At 46.5% G+C, this 19,461-nt stretch overlaps 1 protein-coding gene across 2 annotated transcripts; it reads right to left on the bottom strand.

Moving 5' to 3' along the window:
• LOC115176532 (sphingosine kinase 2) lies at positions 1-19,359 on the bottom strand. 2 transcript variants are annotated; one of them, XM_029736568.1, is made up of 8 exons: positions 19,199-19,359; positions 15,445-17,134; positions 10,193-10,342; positions 7,932-8,026; positions 7,464-7,579; positions 4,410-4,613; positions 1,951-3,562; positions 1-1,559 (listed from the first exon to the last, which is right to left on the bottom strand). In XM_029736568.1, the coding sequence occupies exons 2-8, from the start codon at positions 15,896-15,898 to the stop codon at positions 1,497-1,499; spliced, it is 2,694 nt and encodes an 897-aa protein (XP_029592428.1). In that variant the 5' UTR covers positions 15,899-17,134; positions 19,199-19,359; the 3' UTR covers positions 1-1,496. The 2 variants fall into 2 exon arrangements, with proteins under 2 accessions (XP_029592428.1, XP_029592429.1); XM_029736569.1 differs by lacking the exon at positions 19,199-19,359 and adding an exon at positions 17,484-17,785.
• Positions 19,360-19,461: the final 102 nt, after the last annotated feature.

Genomic DNA, 19,461 nt, shown 5'->3' with positions numbered 1-19,461 from the left:
TTGTTTCTTTCAACAGCAATCTTTATCTAAAAGACAGAATACAATCGAGTGTTGATTTTCTGCAGCTGCATCACACTTCAGAATCTACTCATAATTATATCAATTAAAATCGACTACAACAGAGGTATGTAAAAAGGCAGTTTACACATGTGGAAATAGTGACTATTTGCTGAAAACAACCAGCATTCTGGGTCTTTGTGAGACTTTCAGAGGATTCCGTGACAACATACATGAAACTTGATCAAGCAACAGTCTCGTGCTCACTGTGTTGCAACTTCATAATCTAGCATCGTCATCATCATCATCATGCACCCTTTTTGCTAAGAAAAACAGTCAAATGCACTATACACCATGATGGCTACTGTTCAACAGTCCCATCTATCCTACTATTGTGGAATACCCGTGTAAAAGGACTCAATGAGCTTTATATTTATTTCAGTGTTGATCTAACTTTACTGGTTTATTCTAGGAGTAATCGTCTCCATGGGATTGCTAATAAACTTCCTTTGTTCACAGATATTTCATACACACCAATACAAACTTAACACCACAGTATGCTCATCAGCTTTGCTTTGTTTTTCCTGTAGTGGACAGTCCCCTCTGATATACCTGGATGGCAGAGGAGGAGCTATAGGAGGACGGGCTCATTGTCATGGCTGGAATGGAATAAATAGAACGGAGTCAAACATGGGGTTTTGTATGGGTTTGATACCATTCCATTAATTCCATTCCAGTCTTTACAATGAGCCCGTCCTCCTATAGCTCCTCCCACCAGCCTCTGGTGAATGGAGATTTGCAGAGTCGCAGGTTTAGGCTTCTTATATAAGACAGAAAGGACAGTCACAGGAGTTGTACTTTAAGGCATTACAGGGAAGGACGGAGGTTCCAATACGGAAGGGGATCTACATTTGCATGAGGGTGTGGCTCCCTCTGAAGTAGTTCTAGAACTGTTCTAGGACAGTTTTGATATAGAACTAGAACTGTTCTAGGACAGTTTTGATACTGTTCTAGGACAGTTTTGATAGTTCTGATATAGAACTAGAACTGTTCTAGGACAGCTTTGATAGAGAACAAAGACATCTGAAAGCTCTCTGTAAGGCAAGGTCAGGAAATGTGCATCTCTGCATGCCATTTGTGCATACTAGAATGTATACACCACACACATGCACTGAATACACACTCCCCCATACACATTCAACTTGTCCCCCCCCCCCTATTTTGTTCCCATGTCTATGCAGGTACAGGCTTCTCAGGATAAACGGAGTGTAATCCAACAGCTGTGTAACAAAGCTTGTTTTCATCCGTTTTTAAAATTCTCTATTAATCCCTGGGCTTGCGTCCTGCACCGCCGCTCTGCTCAGCAGGTGATCCCTTCCATTAAACCCCAGAAATTATTTGGGCTTTTTTCTCCTCTTTCTCTGTGAACGTAGATGGCAACAGAGATTATATAATTGGAGAGAGCGCCGTATCAGCTGATCTGGTCAGCCAATTCCTTGTCAGAATCGGGTGATCTTCACTCCAGAGTCACCAACAATGAGCCGGGACATAGAGGGATGGACCTGAGGGAGACAAACCGATAGAGTGATTAGTATAATACTTTAGAGAAGGGAACTAAAGATAGGTCTTAGAAGTGTATAATGTGGTTATTAATATACCAGAGAAAACATGAAAGCTAAACACAGAAGTCTAACAGCTTTTGTTGTACTGAAGTGATAGGCCATCATCTAGGGTTTAATATAATACAGGCAAAATACAGAGGGTAACATCGTACCAAAGACAATACACCAGTTTCATTACTATAGATGTGGAGTGGATTTACATGCACTTACGAGCTGGGATTGTTAGTGAAAATATTTATTTTAAAAAAGCTTTCGAAATCAGTTTTAAAAATCTAACTACTGCCCTCCCCACTCCACTTTCTCACACTCCCCACTCCATCTCTCTCTCTACCTGTGCCTGCAGCGGGCCGTATGGCACCAGTTCCCCGTCCACAGTGAGTGTTCCTCGTGGGGAGAGGGGCTGCAGCCTGAAGGCCCTGGCTGGGACGTGGCTCACATAGGGGGAGCTGAGAGACAGGTGTGCCCCCCTCTCCATGGCCAGGAACAGACGGAGCAGGGTGGCTCTGGAGATCCCTGCCCGCACAAACGTCAGGTGGATCAGCCCATCGTCAAACCTGGCTTGGGGGGCGGCGTGGAGGTCTGCCCCGAGATGGGACTGGTAGATCGCCAGCACAAGCACAAAGTCCCCCTCAATGGTCACCCAGTCCCGGGTCGGCAGGGCCTGGTCCAAGGGGGGCAGGAGGTCATCCCTGGGGGGGTTGAAAGGGAGTGAGACGGGGGGGCGGTTCTTGAGGGGTCCGGCAGGCTCTGCAATGTCAAAGGTAAAGGAGGGGGACTGGAGAGACGGGGAAGGGGAGGTGGAGTTGGGGGTGTTGGGGCGTGGAACGAGGTAGGAGGAGGAGTGGGGGGAGGCGCAGGACGGGGAGGAAGGGGGCGTGGGAGAGAGGGAGAGGGACAGGGAGGGGAGTTTGGGGGGTAGGGAGTTGGAGTGGGGGTGGTGGAGGAGGGATAGGGGTCTGGGGCGGGATGCGTTCTGGTCCAGAGATTTGGGCTTGAAGGAGAAAGGAGAGTGTCTGAAGGGAGAGGATATGGTGAGGGCTCTCTCCCGGGCAATGTCCAGTGGGTAAGCTTCTTTCTGAAAGTATGTTCCGTTCAGATCCATCTCTTCTGCCCTGTACGAGGCTCCAGACACGGGGTCAGCCTCCTGGCTGAGGGGCTGGCTAAAGAAGGCGTTAGCTATCTGGCTGGAAGGGGCAGAATTCTTCCTTAGAGCCAGTCTGGTCTGCTGGAGGTTGTCTGGGTACAAGTAACACCCCTCTGGGTCCTCGTTGGCCTCTTGCCCTATGTCCACCCCGTACCCCTCTCCAACCTCCTTCGCTTCCATCACCCCATCCATTGAGCCGCTGCTGCCATCCCCATTCCTCACTCTCTCCTCTATATCCTCTATCACCCCTGAGTCCTGCTCCATCATTCCATCTTCTCTTTCCTCATCTGGCCTTTCTTCCATGTTCCTCGTCATCCCATCCTCCCTTCCCATCCTGCAATCTTCCCTTTCGTTCGACTCCGAACTCGTCCCAGATCTCTCCGAACTTGTCCCTGACCTCCCCGCCTCTCCCTCCATCTCTCTCTCTCTATCCTCTGCCAAGCTACTCGCCCTGACCACCCCCGTTCCCCCTCCCCTGGCCCTCTCCCTCCTCCTCTCCCTCTCTCTCTGCCTCTCCATCTCTCTCTCCCGCTCCCTTTCCGTGTCTACCCTCCTCAGACTCCTCTGTTCGCTGAGGCCCATGTCAGAACTGGTGCGTTGGATGGGGGTGTGGCAGAAGCCCTCCAGGCCCTCAGTGATGCTGCGGGACAGGGGTCTGCGCAGGGGCGGAGGGATGGCGTCTGGGGATGTGGCGACTATGGAGGGGGGCAGGTAGGACAGACGGCCCTTATAGGAGCGCAGGGAGGCCAGGCGGACCAGAGTGCCCAGGGTGAACCGTGCCGAGCCCAGACCCCGGTACCTGCAACATCACACCATTACAGCCTTTAGTTACCAAGGAAACAACAGAGAACATAACACATTACTTATTCATTAGGAATAAGTGTGATCAAGGAGGTACAGTGAAAGATCGCATGTACTTAATTTAAGGATGAGTGATCAAAGGCAAGCGCCCTGTCCCGTCACCCTGGAAGCCTCTTCCCCAGAGTTAAAGAACCCAATCACGTTCTGCCCATGTGTTAGTTTACAGACATCCACCTCCCTTCACATTTCTCACTTTACTCAGCCTCTTCTGAACCGTTCCTATCAACCTTTTTGATAGAAATGATGGAGCCTACATCTCTGCCTCAAATTTCTGAACAGCTGATATAAAACCTGCAGCTATTTCAACCAACATTCCAAATATATATATAGTATGCTAATTTAGGATGTAGGCTACAACTGTATCTGTTGTAACTAAGGATATTGCAGTAGCACATGTAGGAAGCTGTCTACACATTGTATTGGGGCAAAAACAAGCTGCATTTAAACCACAAATCACGTAGAACTGTAATTTCGCTTCTCAATGATCATGCAAGTACTGCACGATTTGACAATGACTGAAATTTGCCTGAGTAGCCTGTTCCACTTCTGGGCAGATGACCATTCAACTACTACTTTGACTGCCTCCTGCTTAGCCAATGTTTGCAATGATGATGGAAAAAACTGCCCTTCAGTGTACAGCTTGTGTTTGATAAGCTGTGTCAGCAGAGGGAGCAGTAAAATAGAGAATCCCGCACATGTGCAGAAGCTTCGGCTGTTTAGCTATCGGGAAGAGGACTCCAGAGAACTCGGTACCGCTGCCACGCCATTAACTTAGACACACACACCTCTCACTCTCGATGTCCACGTCAGACACAAAGCCCCAGGCCACAGACAGGAAGGAGAACATCCTTCTGGGAAGACCCGGACGGCCATTTTGAGAAGGGGCGGGGCTGGTTGTCACGGAGACCAAATCCATGGGCTTGACTCCGCCACGGCAGAGCTGAAAACAGCAGTTGAGGAGGAGAGGCTCCCGAAGGCACATGTCATAACTGGGATGAAGAGAAAAGTAAGAGGGAAACAGTGGATGGAAGAGAATGGAGAAAGGGTGAGAATGTGGAGAGGGAGAGGAATGGAAAATACAGAGGAGAGGAGAGAGGAAATGAATACTGTGTAATATAAGTTAACGTAATGTTTATGACATCCACAATCAGTGAATGTTATGTAGGTGGCCAAACAAACCATCATAAAGACAACACAAGAGATAAGAAGGAGAGAGAGATGAAAGAACAGACTGTACTATATTGACTGGACTCATTTATTGACGTGTCTTCCAGAGATAAAGGAGAGAACTCTAGAAATAACAGGACATGAAGAGAGGGGGGGAATAGTGGGGGTAGGAGAAAGAGGGAGGGAGGGAGTGGGGGGCAGGAGAGAAAGGGAGGGAAGAGAGAATCTCTCTATCAGTCTCAGTCTCGATGAGTCGTTGAAACAGCTGATACAGCAATACGAGAGGCATAAGGATTAGTTGAAGATGCTAAAGTCTACAGTACTTTAATAAGGCCAATGGGCTGTACATCAATAAACTGAAGTCTACTACTGCAATGTAATAGGGCCAATGGGCTGTACATCAATAAACTGAAGTCTACTACTGCAATGTAATAGGGCCAATGGGCTGTACATCAATAAACTGAAGTCTACTACTGCAATGTAATAGGGCCAATGGGCTGTACATCAATAAACTGAAGTCTACTACTGCAATGTAATAGGGCCAATGGGCTGTACATCAATAAACTGAAGTCTACTACTGCAATGTAATAGGGCCAATGGGCTGTACATCAATAAACTGAAGTCTACTACTGCAATGTAATAGGGCCAATGGGCTGTACATCAATAAACTGAAGTCTACTACTGCAATGTAATAGGGCCAATGGGCTGTACATCAATAAACTGAAGTCTACTACTGCAATGTAATAGGGCCAATGGGCTGTACATCAATAAACTGAAGTCTACTACTGCAATGTAATAGGGCCAATGGGCTGTACATCAATAAACTGAAGTCTACTACTGCAATGTAATAGGGCCAATGGGCTGTACATCAATAAACTGAAGTCTACTACTGCAATGTAATAGGGCCAATGGGCTGTACATCAATAAACTGAAGTCTACTACTGCAATGTAATAGGGCCAATGGGCTGTACATCAAGAAACTAAAGTCTAAAGGTTGACCGTGATTAGAATTAAGGTTGGGCGATCTCTTCTACGATATGCTACTCCAAATATTGTGATATCCGATACAATCGTTGGGCGACTTTATTATTTTATTTCCTCTTTTTTATTTAACCTTTATCTTTTGGGGTGTCAGGTAGCCTATTGGGCCAGTAACCGAAAGGTTGCTGGATCGAATCCCCGAGCTGACAAGGTAAAAATCTGTCGTTCTGCCCCTGAACAAGGCAGTTAACCCACTGTTCCCTGGTAGGCCGTCATTGTAAATAATAATTTGTTCTTAACTGACTTGCCTAGTTAAATAAAGGTTCCTAAAAAAAATGTGTCAAGTCAGTTAAGGTTTTGTCCTTATATATGATTTTCTAGTCACATTCTCATTAAATAACCTTAGTAAGGCAAAAAAAAATTCTTCATTTATTTAGACTTCATTTTCAACATATTGTTGCAGCATAACTTGTAAGACTGCACCGTTAGATTTTTATTAAAGCTCAAATACAGAAGTCTTGCACATCCCAATACACCTACCATCTTGGACTTCCCGATATACCTACCATCTTGGACTTCCCGATACACCTACCATCTTGGACTTCCCAATACACCTACCATCTTGGACTTCCCGATACACCTACCATCTTGGACTTCCCGATACACCTACCATCTTGGACTTCCCGATACACCTACCATCTTGGACTTCCCGATACACCTACCATCTTGGACTTCCCGATACACCTACCATCTTGGACTTCCCGATACACCTACCATCTTGGACTTCCCGATACACCTACCATCTTGGACTTCCCGATACACCTACCATCTTGGACTTCCCGATACACCTACCATCTTGGACTTCCCGATACACCTACCATCTTGGACTTCCCGATACACCTACCATCTTGGACTTCCCGATATACCTACCATCTTGGACTTCCCGATATACCTACCATCTTGGACTTCCCGATACACCTACCATCTTGGACTTCCCGATACACCTACCATCTTGGACTTCCCGATATACCTACCATCTTGGACTTCCCGATATACCTACCATCTTGGACTTCCCGATACACCTACCATCTTGGACTTCCCGATATACCTACCATCTTGGACTTCCCGATACACCTACCATCTTGGACTTCCCGATACACCTACCATCTTGGACTTCCCGATACACCTACCATCTTGGACTTCACGATACACCTACCATCTTGGACTTCACGATATACCTACCATCTTGGACTTCACGATACACCTACCATCTTGGACTTCACATATTCGTCAATGTCAAGCATCCCGATATTAGATAGAATCATATATCGGCCCAATGCTAATTAGACTGCACACCTTTTACTTCCAATGAAAACTACTGTGGGTGTGTGTGTGACTGTAAAGGTGCGTGTTTATCTACATCAGCATTGAGAAATGTATCAAGTGGTTGAGGAATGAATTTGAGGCTGAGAGAAATTATTAATTCAACCCAGACACACCCTGGGACCAGAACCCTGAACTGGAATAACCTTTGCATTCATTTCATTGCTTCTACTAGTATCTCCAGCATTCTCACCATTGATCTAACAAGAAATTCTAAAATATTGCATGTTTAGGTTTGAATCAGTCTCATATCTCTGGTCAAGTCATTACATGTGTCACATAGCTGGTTGGATGTGTGTGTGACCCACCCTGCATGGTGGTTGATGGATCCAGCCAGGGCATTTCCAGAGCCACAGGGCAGGATGCCTACAGGTGTCTTTATTGCTAGTTCCCAGTCTGGACGCTCCATCAAACCATTGATCACCTGGAGACAGAAAAGCAGAGCAGAGTCAGACACACACCCCCCCCACACACACACACACCAATCCCCCCCACACACATACACACACACAGCCCCCCCCCCACACACACACATACACACATATGCACACCCCCCCCACACACATATACACACACACACACACACCATCCCCCCCACACATACACACACCCCCCACACACATATACACACACACACACACACACACACACACACACACACACACACACACACACACACACACACACACACCATCCCCCCCACACATACACACACCCCCCCACACACATACACACACCCCCCCCACACACATACACACATACACACACCCCCACACCTCGTGCAGCAGGCCATCTCCAGAGACGATGATGATGCCGTCCCACTGTGACAGGGAGATCTCTTTGATTAACTCTCTGGCATGGTTCTGTCGCTCTGAGGAGAAAAGGAGACGTGTTGTTAGGAGGTTGTACCTGTGTGTGTGATACCGGTTAACGGCTGTGGTTGTAGAGCTGATGTTACGGTGTGTGTTACCTGTCTGTATCAGGTTGTAGCTGTTGTTACGGTGTGTGCTACCCGTCTGTATCAGGTTGTAGCTGATGTTACGGTGTGTGTTACCCGTCTGTATCAGGTTGTAGCTGATGTTACGGTGTGTGTTACCCGTCTGTATCAGGTTGTAGCTGATGTTACGGTGTGTGTTACCCGTCTGTATCAGGTTGTAGAGCTGATGTTACGGTGTGTGTTACCTGTCTGTATCAGGTTGTAGCTGTTGTTACGGTGTGTGTTACCCGTCTGTATCAGGTTGTAGCTGATGTTACGGTGTGTGTTACCCGTCTGTATCAGGTTGTAGCTGATGTTACGGTGTGTGTTACCCGTCTGTATCAGGTTGTAGCTGATGTTACGGTGTGTGTTACCCGTCTGTATCAGGTTGTAGAGCTGATGTTACGGTGTGTGTTACCTGTCTGTATCAGGTTGAGAGCTGTTGTTACGGTGTGTGTTACCCGTCTGTATCAGGTTGTAGCTGATGTTACGGTGTGTGTTACCCGTCAGTATCAGGTTGTAGCTGATGTTACGGTGTGTGTTACCCGTCAGTATCAGGTTGTAGCTGATGTTACGGTGTGTGTTACCCGTCTGTATCAGGTTGTAGCTGATGTTACGGTGTGTGTTACCTGTCTGTATCAGGTTGTAGCTGATGTTACGGTGTGTGTTACCCGTCTGTATCAGGTTGTAGCTGATGTTACGGTGTATGTTACCTGTCTGTATCAGGTTGTAGCTGATGTTACCGTGTGTGTTACCTGTCTGTATCAGGTTGTAGAGCTGATGTTACCGTGTGTGTTACCCGTCTGTATCAGGTTGTAGAGCTGATGTTATGGTGTGTGTTACCCGTCTGTATCAGGTTGTAGCTGATGTTACGGTGTGTGTTACCTGTCTGTATCAAGTTGTAGCTGATGTTACGGTGTGTGTTACCCGTCTGTATCAGGTTGTAGCTGATGTTACGGTGTGTTACCTGTCTGTATCAGGTTGTAGCTGATGTTACGGTGTGTGTTACCCGTCTGTATCAGGTTGTAGCTGATGTTACGGTGTGTGTTACCCGTCTGTATCAGGTTGTAGCTGATGTTACGGTGTGTGTTACCCGTCTGTATCAGGTTGTAGCTGATGTTACGGTGTGTGTTACCCGTCTGTATCAGGTTGTAGCTGATGTTACGGTGTGTGTTACCTGTCTGTATCAAGTTGTAGCTGATGTTACGGTGTGTGTTACCCGTCTGTATCAGGTTGTAGCTGATGTTACGGTGTGTGTTACCTGTCTGTATCAGGTTGTAGCTGATGTTACGGTGTGTGTTACCTGTCTGTATCAGGTTGTAGCTGATGTTACGGTGTGTGTTACCTGTCTGTATCAAGTTGTAGCTGATGTTACGGTGTGTGTTACCCGTCTGTATCAGGTTGTAGCTGATGTTACGGTGTGTGTTACCTGTCTGTATCAGGTTGTAGCTGATGTTACGGTGTATGTTACCTGTCTGTATCAGGTTGTAGCTGATGTTACGGTGTGTGTTACCTGTCTGTATCAGGTTGTAGAGCTGATGTTACCGTGTGTGTTACCCGTCTGTATCAGGTTGTAGAGCTGATGTTATGGTGTGTGTTACCCGTCTGTATCAGGTTGTAGCTGATGTTACGGTGTGTGTTACCTGTCTGTATCAAGTTGTAGCTGATGTTACGGTGTGTGTTACCCGTCTGTATCAGGTTGTAGCTGATGTTACGGTGTGTGTTACCTGTCTGTATCAGGTTGTAGCTGATGTTACGGTGTGTGTTACCCGTCTGTATCAGGTTGTAGCTGATGTTACGGTGTGTGTTACCCGTCTGTATCAGGTTGTAGCTGATGTTACGGTGTGTGTTACCCGTCTGTATCAGGTTGTAGCTGATGTTACGGTGTGTGTTATCTGTCTGTATCAGGTTGTAGCTGATGTTACGGTGTGTGTTACCTGTCTGTATCAGGTTGTAGCTGATGTTACGGTGTGTTACCTGTCTGTATCAGGTTGTAGCTGATGTTACGGTGTGTGTTACCTGTCTGTATCAGGTTGTAGCTGATGTTACGGTGTGTGTTACCTGTCTGTATCAGGTTGTAGCTGATGTTAGCCTCTCTGATCATTGGCAGGATGTGTGTCTGACACCACTGCATAGCCTGGCCTCTCCCACTGAAGGGGTTCACCAATAGCAGCAGCCTTCGGGGACGGGGCAGTAGACGTTTGCCAATTTCTGAGGGAAACCAGCCAATCATTACAAACAAATTGATTGATTGTTCTATCAAAACTACAAGGCTTCATCTTCACAGTCTACAAGACAACAACAAACGTAAGTCATACCATAAAGCAGGGTTTCCTAAACTCAGTCCCCACCCCCGGGTGCATGTTTTGGTTTTTGTCCTAGCACTACACAGCTGATTCAAATAACCAACTCAACATCAAGCGTTGATTATTTGGGGAGGACCGAGTTTGGGAAACCCTGCCATTAAGCACAGTGTTTCCCACCCTTAGACCTTGAGTGTATCTGTGACAAGGCAAACCTCTTTCAGCTCATCTCAAAGGGACTATCTCTGACCAGATAAGTAATAATGATTCCATTTGACTAATGGCTCTACATAATTAAATCTTCTAGAATGAAAAGGCACTCAAGGCCCAGGACAGGGAAACAAGGTACTTAACTGAACACTTCAGTGCTTAGTCTTCCACAAAATGCCTAGTAATAACAAGCAGAGCCCTATCTACACAGCAGCACCTACTGTATAGGGTTGAAGTGGACCAAACACTAACTGCACACATCTCTGACTAAAGCCATTATAGAAGTAGAACCAGCAGCTAGGAGGTTGTCTAATTCACACTGCAGAGGAGAGCAACAGACTAGACAGAGTAAAAGGAGTTAGAGAGATAAGGAGAGAGAGATAAGACAGGAGACAGAGTTACAGACAGAGTAGAGAAAGAGAGACAGAGTGGAAAAAGAGTTACAGACAGAGAGTAGACAGAGTTACAGACATACAGAGGAGACAGTTACAGACAGAGTGTGTGATGAATAGAGCAGGAGAGAGAGCGAGAGAGAGAAAGGGGTAGTAACTGGGAAAGGAGAAAGAGGGAGGACATTGAAAGAGGAAGATAAAGAAATGCAGACAGCAGGAAGGGAGGGAGGAGGTACAAAACAAAAGAGGACAGAGGGCAGATAGATAGATGAGAGGAGACAGGAGGAGGAGGAGAGGAGACGAGACTGAAAAAGGTGTAAAGACAGCAAGGATGAAAGACTATGGGAGGGAGGATGTACAGACAGACACTGAGGGTGTAGACTAATGCACAGAGACAGTGAGAAAAGAAGAGTGTTTGGGAGAGAGGAAGGAGACAAGACAGAGAGAGATAATGAGCGAGGGAGAGTCAAAACAAATGGAAGAAAAGGGAATGTTGAAATGGATAATAGATGGGCTTTACGTAGGCCTTGGTTCTTCTAGGTCCTCAAAGTGCTAAAACGAGACAGCAATGTGAGAAAGGCTGACGATGGAAAAAGCAAAAAGGAGAGTGCAAGACAGAGGGACAGAGAGAGAGAAAGAAGGAGAGCATATACTGTATATAGATAGAAAGAACCACACAGGCCGTGGGTAAACAGTGGTGTTGCTATCTGGGCAGAACGGGAGCTAGTGGGAAGGGAGGGAGGGAGGCCGTGTTGGTGAGGGGTGGGAGCTAGTGGGAAGGGAGGGAGGGAGGCCGTGTTGGTGAGGGGTGGGAGTTAGTGGGAAGGGAGGGAGGGAGGCCGTGTTGGTGAGGGGTGGGAGTTAGTGGGAAGGGAGGGAGGCCGTGTTGGTGAGGGGTGGGAGTTAGTGGGAAGGGAGGGAGGGAGGGAGGCCGTGTTGGTGAGGGGTGGGAGTTAGTGGGAAGGGAGGGAGGGTGGCCGTGTTGGTGAGGGGTGGGAGTTAGTGGGAAGGGAGGGAGGGAGGCCGTGTTGGTGAGGGGTGGGAGTTAGTGGGAAGGGAGGGAGGGAGGCCGTGTTGGTGAGGGGTGGGAGTTAGTGTGAAGGGAGGGAGGGAGGCCGTGTTGGTGAGGGGTGGGAGTTAGTGGGAAGGGAGGGAGGGAGGCCGTGTTGGTGAGGGGTGGGAGTTAGTGGGAAGGGAGGGAGGAATGCCGTGTTGGTGAGGGGTGGGAGTTAGTGGGAAGGGAGGGAGGAATGCCGTGTTGGTGAGGGGTGGGAGTTAGTGGGAAGGGAGGGAGGAATGCCGTGTTGGTGAGGGGTGGGAGTTAGTGGGAAGGGAGGGAGGAATGCTGTGTTGGTGAGGGGTGGGAGTTAGTGGGAGGGAGGGAGGCCGTGTTGGTGAGGGGTGGGAGTTAGTGGGAAGGGAGGGATGCCGTGTTGGTGAGGGGTGGGAGTTAGTGGGAAGGGAGGGAGGAATGCTGTGTTGGTGAGGGGTGGGAGTTAGTGGGAGGGAGGGAGGCCGTGTTGGTGAGGGGTGGGAGTTAGTGGGAGGGAGGGAGGCCGTGTTGGTGAGGGGTGGGAGTTAGTGAGAAGGGAGGAATGCTGTGTTGGTGAGGGGTGGGAGTTAGTGGGAGGGAGGGATGCTGTGTTGGTGAGGGGTGGGAGTTAGTGGGAGGGAGGGATGCTGTGTTGGTGAGGGGTGGGAGTTAGTGGGAGGGAGGGATGCTGTGTTGGTGAGGGGTGGGAGTTAGTGGGAGGGAGGGAGGGATGCTGTGTTGGTGAGGGGTGGGAGCTAGTGGGAAGGGAGGGATGCTGTGTTGGTGAGGGGTGGGAGCTAGTGGGAAGGGAGGCTGTCTTGGTGAGGGGTGGGAGTTAGTGGGAAGGGAGGCTGTCTTGGTGAGGGGTGGGAGTTAGTGGGAAGGGAGGCTGTCTTGGTGAGGGGTGGGAGTTAGTGGGAGGGAGGGATGCTGTGTTGGTGAGGGGTGGGAGTTAGTGGGAAGGGAGGGATGCTGTGTTGGTTAGACGCTGAATGATACAGACCGTGTGTGCAGGACAGATGAGACAGAGAAAGTAGAGTAAATTAAGTGTTAAAGGGATAACCTAGCCCACACACACACACAGCCAAGAAAGATTAAATAACATGTTTGTTGAATGAACCCTTAAACAATACTTTAGCCTTTTAATAGTCAGGGGTCCTGACTGAACATAGCATGCTGTATATACGTATGTACAGTGGGGAAAAAAAGTATTTGATCCCCAGCTGATTTTGTACGTTTGCCCACTGACAAAGAAATGATCAGTCTATAATTTTAATGGTAGGTTTATTTGAACAGTGAGAGACAGAATAACGACAAAAATATCCAGAAAAACGGATGTCAAAAATGTTATAAATTGATTTGCATTTTAATGAGGGAAATAAGTATTTGACCCCCTCTCAATCAGAAAGATTTCTGGCTCCCAGGTGTCTTTTATACAGGTAACGAGCTGAGATTAGGAGCACACTCTTAAAGGGAGTGCTCCTAACCGCAGCTTGTTACTTGTATAAAAGACACCTGTCCACAGAAGCAATCAATCAATCAGATTCCAAACTCTCCACCATGGCCAAGACCAAAGAGCTCTCCAAGGATGTCAGGGACAAGATTGTAGACCTACACAAGGCTGGAATGGGCTACAAGACCATCGCCAAGCAGCTTGGTGAGAAGGTGACAACATTTGGTGCGATTATTCTCAAATGGAAGAAACACAAAAGAACTGTCAATATCCCTCGACCTGGGGCTCCATGCAAGATCTCACCTCGTGGAGTTGCAATGATCATGAGAACGGTGAAGAATCAGCCCAGAACTACACGGGAGGATCTTGTCAATGATCTCAAGGCAGCTGGGACCATAGTCACCAAGAAAACAATTGGTAACACACTACGCCGTGAAGGACTGAAATCCTGCAGCACCCGCAAGGTCCCCCTGCTCAAGAATACATATACATGCCCGTCTGAAGTTTGCCAATGAACATCTGAATGATTCAGAGGACAACTGGTGAAAGTGTTGTGGTCAGATGAGACCAAAATGGAGCTCATTGGCATCAACTCAACTTGCCGTGTTTGGAGGAGGAGGAATGCTGCCTATGACCCCAAGAACACCATCTCCACCGTCAAACATGGAGGTGGAAACATTATGCTTTGGGGGTTTTTTCCTGCTAAGGGGACAGGTCAACTTCACCGCATCAAAGGGACGATGTACGGGGCCATGTACCGTCAAATCTTGGGTGAGAACCTCAGCGCTGGCATTGAAAATGGGTCATGGATGGGTATTCCAGCATGACAATGACCCAAAACACACGGCCAAGGCATCAAAGGAGTGGCTCAAGAAGAAGAACATTAAGGTCCTGGAATGGCCTAGCCAGTCTCCAGACCTTAATCCCATAGAAAATCTGTGGAGGGAGCTGAAGGTTCGAGTTGCCAAACATCAGCCTCGAAACCTTAATGACTTGGAGAAGATCTGCAAAGAGGATTGGGGCAAAATCCCTCCTGAGATGTGTGCAAACCTGGTGGCCAACTACAAGAAACATCTGACCTCTGTGACTGCCAACAAGGGTTTTGCCACCAAGTACTAAGTCATGTTTTGCAGAGGGGTCAAATACTTATTTCCCTCATTAAAATGCAAATCATTTTATAACATTTTTGACATGCGTTTTTCTGGATTTCTTTGTTGTTATTCAGTCTCTCACTGTTCAAATAAACCTACCATTAAAATTATAGACTGATCATTTCTTTGTAAGTGGGCAAACGTACAAAATCAGCAGGGGATCAAATACTTTTTCACCCCACTGTACGTATGTAAAGTACAACAGCATTGGCGTATATCCATTCATTCCTTATCACATGGCCATTATACAGTTTCCTACAGCCATTATACAGTACAGCCATTATACAGTAGCCTATATCTAGCATGGTCAGAAATGAACTGAACTAGCCTGTATCTGTTAGAACATGCATGGTATTCATACAGTAGCCTAGGCCTATATTAATTTGTATCCTCTGGCCTCCTACATCAAAAGGACCACAGATCACCCTGTATGACTTCAGTTAACAATAACTAACAAACACTCATTTATGGAAACAAACTTTATGGAGTGAATGGTGCTCATAAAGTGAATTAAGGCACAGTTAAAGTCTGTAGACAGGATAGGAAGTAGTCGACGCCAAACGCCATAACGAGTGCTGATTTGGCTTCATTCTCTCTCACGGTGACACTGTGCCAGTCTTTATAATGGGCATTAGGGAACATCAGACTGATTCCAACAACTGGGATGTTACAATAACCTCAGAACCTACACATATTGTGCCTGGACTGTAACATAGCATACAAACAGACAAGATAACTGATTGTAGCTGTGTTAGTGGAACACACACTCACCCGTGTCAGCAGTGATGGCGACTCCCCTTAGCAGACATTGTATAGCAGTGGACCATCTCTCAGCCTCCACCCTGGCCTCAGCCAGGTACACCCTCACCTGCCTCCTCCTGGACACCCCCTTCCTCCGCCTCCCGGGGGGATACCAGTATAGAACCAGCAAGGGGGGAGCAGGGGCACGGGGACAGCTGCACCCTGCCAGCTCTGATAGGGGTAGTATTAGACGTGCCTCTTTACCAGGGCGGGGGGCCAGGCGCTGGACGTGGATGTGGTAGGGGGTGAGGGTCAAGGCGTAGCTGGAGGCAGGAGAGGGGCTGGGGGAGGGAGACAGGGACGACAGACCCCCAGGGCTGTTGGGGCAGCTGTTGTTGCAGCTGCTGCCTGTTCCCCAGCCCCCGAACTGGCAGTGGAGTAGCGCCTCAGCTGGGGATGGGATGGGGGGCTCTGGGGAACGCATCCTTAGTGTGGTGGGCTTGACGGGGAGAGGACTTCCAACCCTCAGGTTTAGGGTAGGTAAGGTCTGTTTCCTGACAGGTGGACGGTGTGTGAGTGTTTCATGCAGTTGGCAGTTTGTTGGATGGATGAAGTCTGTTTAAATTCAGGTAGTGATACAACATGTCAGTTCATTTGGCCACTGATGGCCACCTTAAAGGAGAATCAAATGGAAGCACCTCTCCTTAGGATCTGCTAGGAAAACCAAAATATAACTATAGACCTGTCAGTCTGTCTTAAAAACTAAAACACAAGTTATTTATCCCTGAAACCTCCTTAAAATCATTCTTCCACTTCAGTGCTTGAAATGCAAAGGCAACGCCACAAAAGCACCTCTGAGTTTGACATGTGAAATCCATCTGCACTCAAAGAAGTATTGTACGATCCAAGAAAAATAACTCCCACTGGCCTTCAGATGGAGATTCTTTTCTTTAGTGTGTCAATCCAACAGAGGAACATAAAAACAATGAAAAACACCAGCCTTCATAACGCAAATGCCCGAAGACAAGGATAGATCTTAGATCTGTCAATTCCAGGTTATGTCTGCCTTGTCCTTAAATGCTATCAGATTCTAGGTTTGTCCATTTCGGAATGATCGACAGACAAGGCTTGTAAACAGAAACGATATACTTTTCCAGTTTAAAATTAAAACAGAATATATATATACCCCTAAAGATTAAAAAAATATAACTCAAATATATGCTTAAATTACAGTTTGAAATGATCTTGATATTTATCAATAAAGTGCAGTTTAGAAATGACGGCTACATGTCAAACAAGAGTTTAAATAACAAAATAAAACAATACATAAAACTATTAATCAGACAAAAATGAACACACCTTGGTCTTGCAAGGAGGCTATAGCAATTTACTTAGCACTAGATTGTGGTGGAATATTGCGTGTTAAGTGCTGAGTCAAACGTCCCGGTCTTCCACAGAAATGAGAGATATGTGGAGGCAGGAGAAAGGTGTGTCAAGGTAGAATTTAAATATTTACAGTAGTGAGATAGCTACGCGGTCAATGTCCAATTCTAAGTGTCATCTGAATGAAAAATGCCCCATAATCAGTTGTTTTCCATCATAGACAGAGATGGAAAACCAAACAGAACAGATAAAAACTCAACAATGTTACTAGATTGTGCCAGGGGGTTGTCATTCCTTCAGTTCAAGGGTCCATGTTCCTTCACATAGATATGTATACCTAGAGAGAAACACTGTTATTAGTAATCTATTAGCTTCCAATGTCTTCCAGCAGAAAATACTCAGTCTATATATTCAAGTGTTGAAGAAGCATAAAGGAAGGGACTAGTATCAATAAAAATGTCCCTTTAAACTACTACTACTAGTGTGATGGTTGTAGCCATCAATTGTCCCATTAACAATCACCCATATTAACAAACTTGTTTCATTTCAAACTCCACATTTCTCTAGTATAGGCTACTTATCGTCATGAACAATATCAGTAAAATGCCTGCAATAAGTGATCGGTGACGATCATTTTCAGTTTATCGTCCCAGCTCTAGTATCAATGGCACTCCACCCAAACGTACCTTTATGTTTCGTTGACAAAAACATGTGCAGTAGCACCTTGTAAGGCAGTCATTATGAAAACAATAGAACAGTAGAAAACAAGGAGGAAATGACTTTCAAATAAACTTTTCCAACATTCCAGCCGAGTGACTGAGACAGGCTCCCTCACCACATGTCCTGCTTCTAAGTTTAGAGTGGTGTGTATGCGTGTTTCACAGTCCGATACAGTTTTATATTGTTCCAAAAGGTGAGTGACTCTTTGGCCAGTTGCAGAAGTGAAAGCAGGGCAGCAAACTCGTGAGAGATTGTGGTTTAAACAGGATTAAGCAATCTGTGTGCATGCATTATCCCCATGTCCAGTATTCCTTAAAGTCATGCAATGATGGCTAAACCACACAGATTTAGAATCACACGTTCCTGACATCTGTGCTCACTGATGCGACAACCTAATATGGGTAAATAAACACTGGTGTATTACCACGTATGCCTAATGCAATTAACCGAGTTTGGTGGACAAATTCTGACGGATGGCGTTTGTCCAGACAGTCTTGAGTCTACTTACTTACTCTCTTTCACAATTTGTAACCAGTGGAAGTATGATTCAGACAGATTAGCCTACTAGACAGATTCAGGCATAACTCGTAGCGACCTTCAAATATAGTTTACTCAGTCATCACCAATTGGTTCTTTACTTTGTTACTAGTGAAATACTATGGACTGAAAACACAATGTGTTGGTTAACATGAAGCCTGGAAAACCTTAATTCAAGGAAAGTGTCTATCATTCAGATTCAACTATCATAGACTACATAACAAAACAGACCCACAAGAGGCTTCCCTTTAAGTATTAACTGTTATGTTCAGTCAATAACCTTTATCTAAGGTGCTGACACAATCAATACTTGGCAGATATGCAGCCTCTGATAAAAAAAATAATACTTGGTGCATTTGCTCGTGCCGATTGTTACACACTGTGTCCTTGAAATGCAGGGTGGCGGGTATCGTTGTTTTACTATGGCCGTGCTCAGAACATTTAGGATCCATTTGGCAGTCTTGCCCACAACATTGTTTAGAAATGTGTGATCCTTTCGCGGATGGCTAGCTAGCTAGCAGGATAAAGCGACAGACAAATAACGTTGGCTTAGAATGAAGCCATCGAGCTACTAGTTAGCTAATAGTACCGTAGCGATCTAACGTTAGCAAATGGCAAGCGTTAACTACAGTTAATAATCATTGCTCAACAGTCTACTGTGTGCGTAACTATTGCAAGCTAGCTGATAAGTAAGCTAGCTACTTCTGACGTTTCAAATTGTCATAGTTAGCCATGTTGATTGTGTTGACTGGTAGCTACAGTAGCCATCGCCAGGGAATACAGTATACAAAGCAGTTACCGTTCGATTTGGGGTAGCAGCAAGCTAGACAATAAGATATCCCAACTTGTTACAGTAGTGGTTAGCATGCTAGTCAACAATGTTGTGTTGAGAATCATGTATTGGTTAGCAATAACGTTAAACGCAACTGGTTTATCCTGGCTAAAAGGTCGGTCTAGCCACAATATCTAACGTTAGTAGCGAGGCGCTAGCCATCATTTTGTCATTAGCTAGCTAAACAATGTCGTTTCACTAACGTCAGCTAGTAACAATATGCTGACTAGCTAGCTTGGAGATAGCAACTTAATTGGTAAAATAATAACCATGTAAATATTAACCCCCAACTGCATACTGAACTCAAATTACCTCATTCTGCCTCCCCGGCTTGCTTGCTCCGTAGTTATCCTCCAGGAAGCGTGTATGAAACACGGGAGGGCTGGATAGTTTGAGCGGCGGGGAGGAAGTCCAATCCTGATAAGGAAAGACATTCGGGACCTACCGACATTCTCCAATAGTTGACGGCGCCAGTGCACCGCATTGTGGAGGCCACAGATAATGTCATGAACGACTGAAAGTTACTGAGGACAAGACTGGACTCAAGCAGTCTAGTCAATACGGTCTAGGCTAGA

Source organism: Salmo trutta, chromosome 37 (genome assembly GCF_901001165.1).
Source record: "Salmo trutta chromosome 37, fSalTru1.1, whole genome shotgun sequence".
NCBI lineage: Eukaryota > Metazoa > Chordata > Actinopteri > Salmoniformes > Salmonidae > Salmo > Salmo trutta.
The sequence above is the reverse complement of the archived record's forward strand: the minus strand, read 5'-3'. Positions and strand labels throughout refer to the sequence as shown.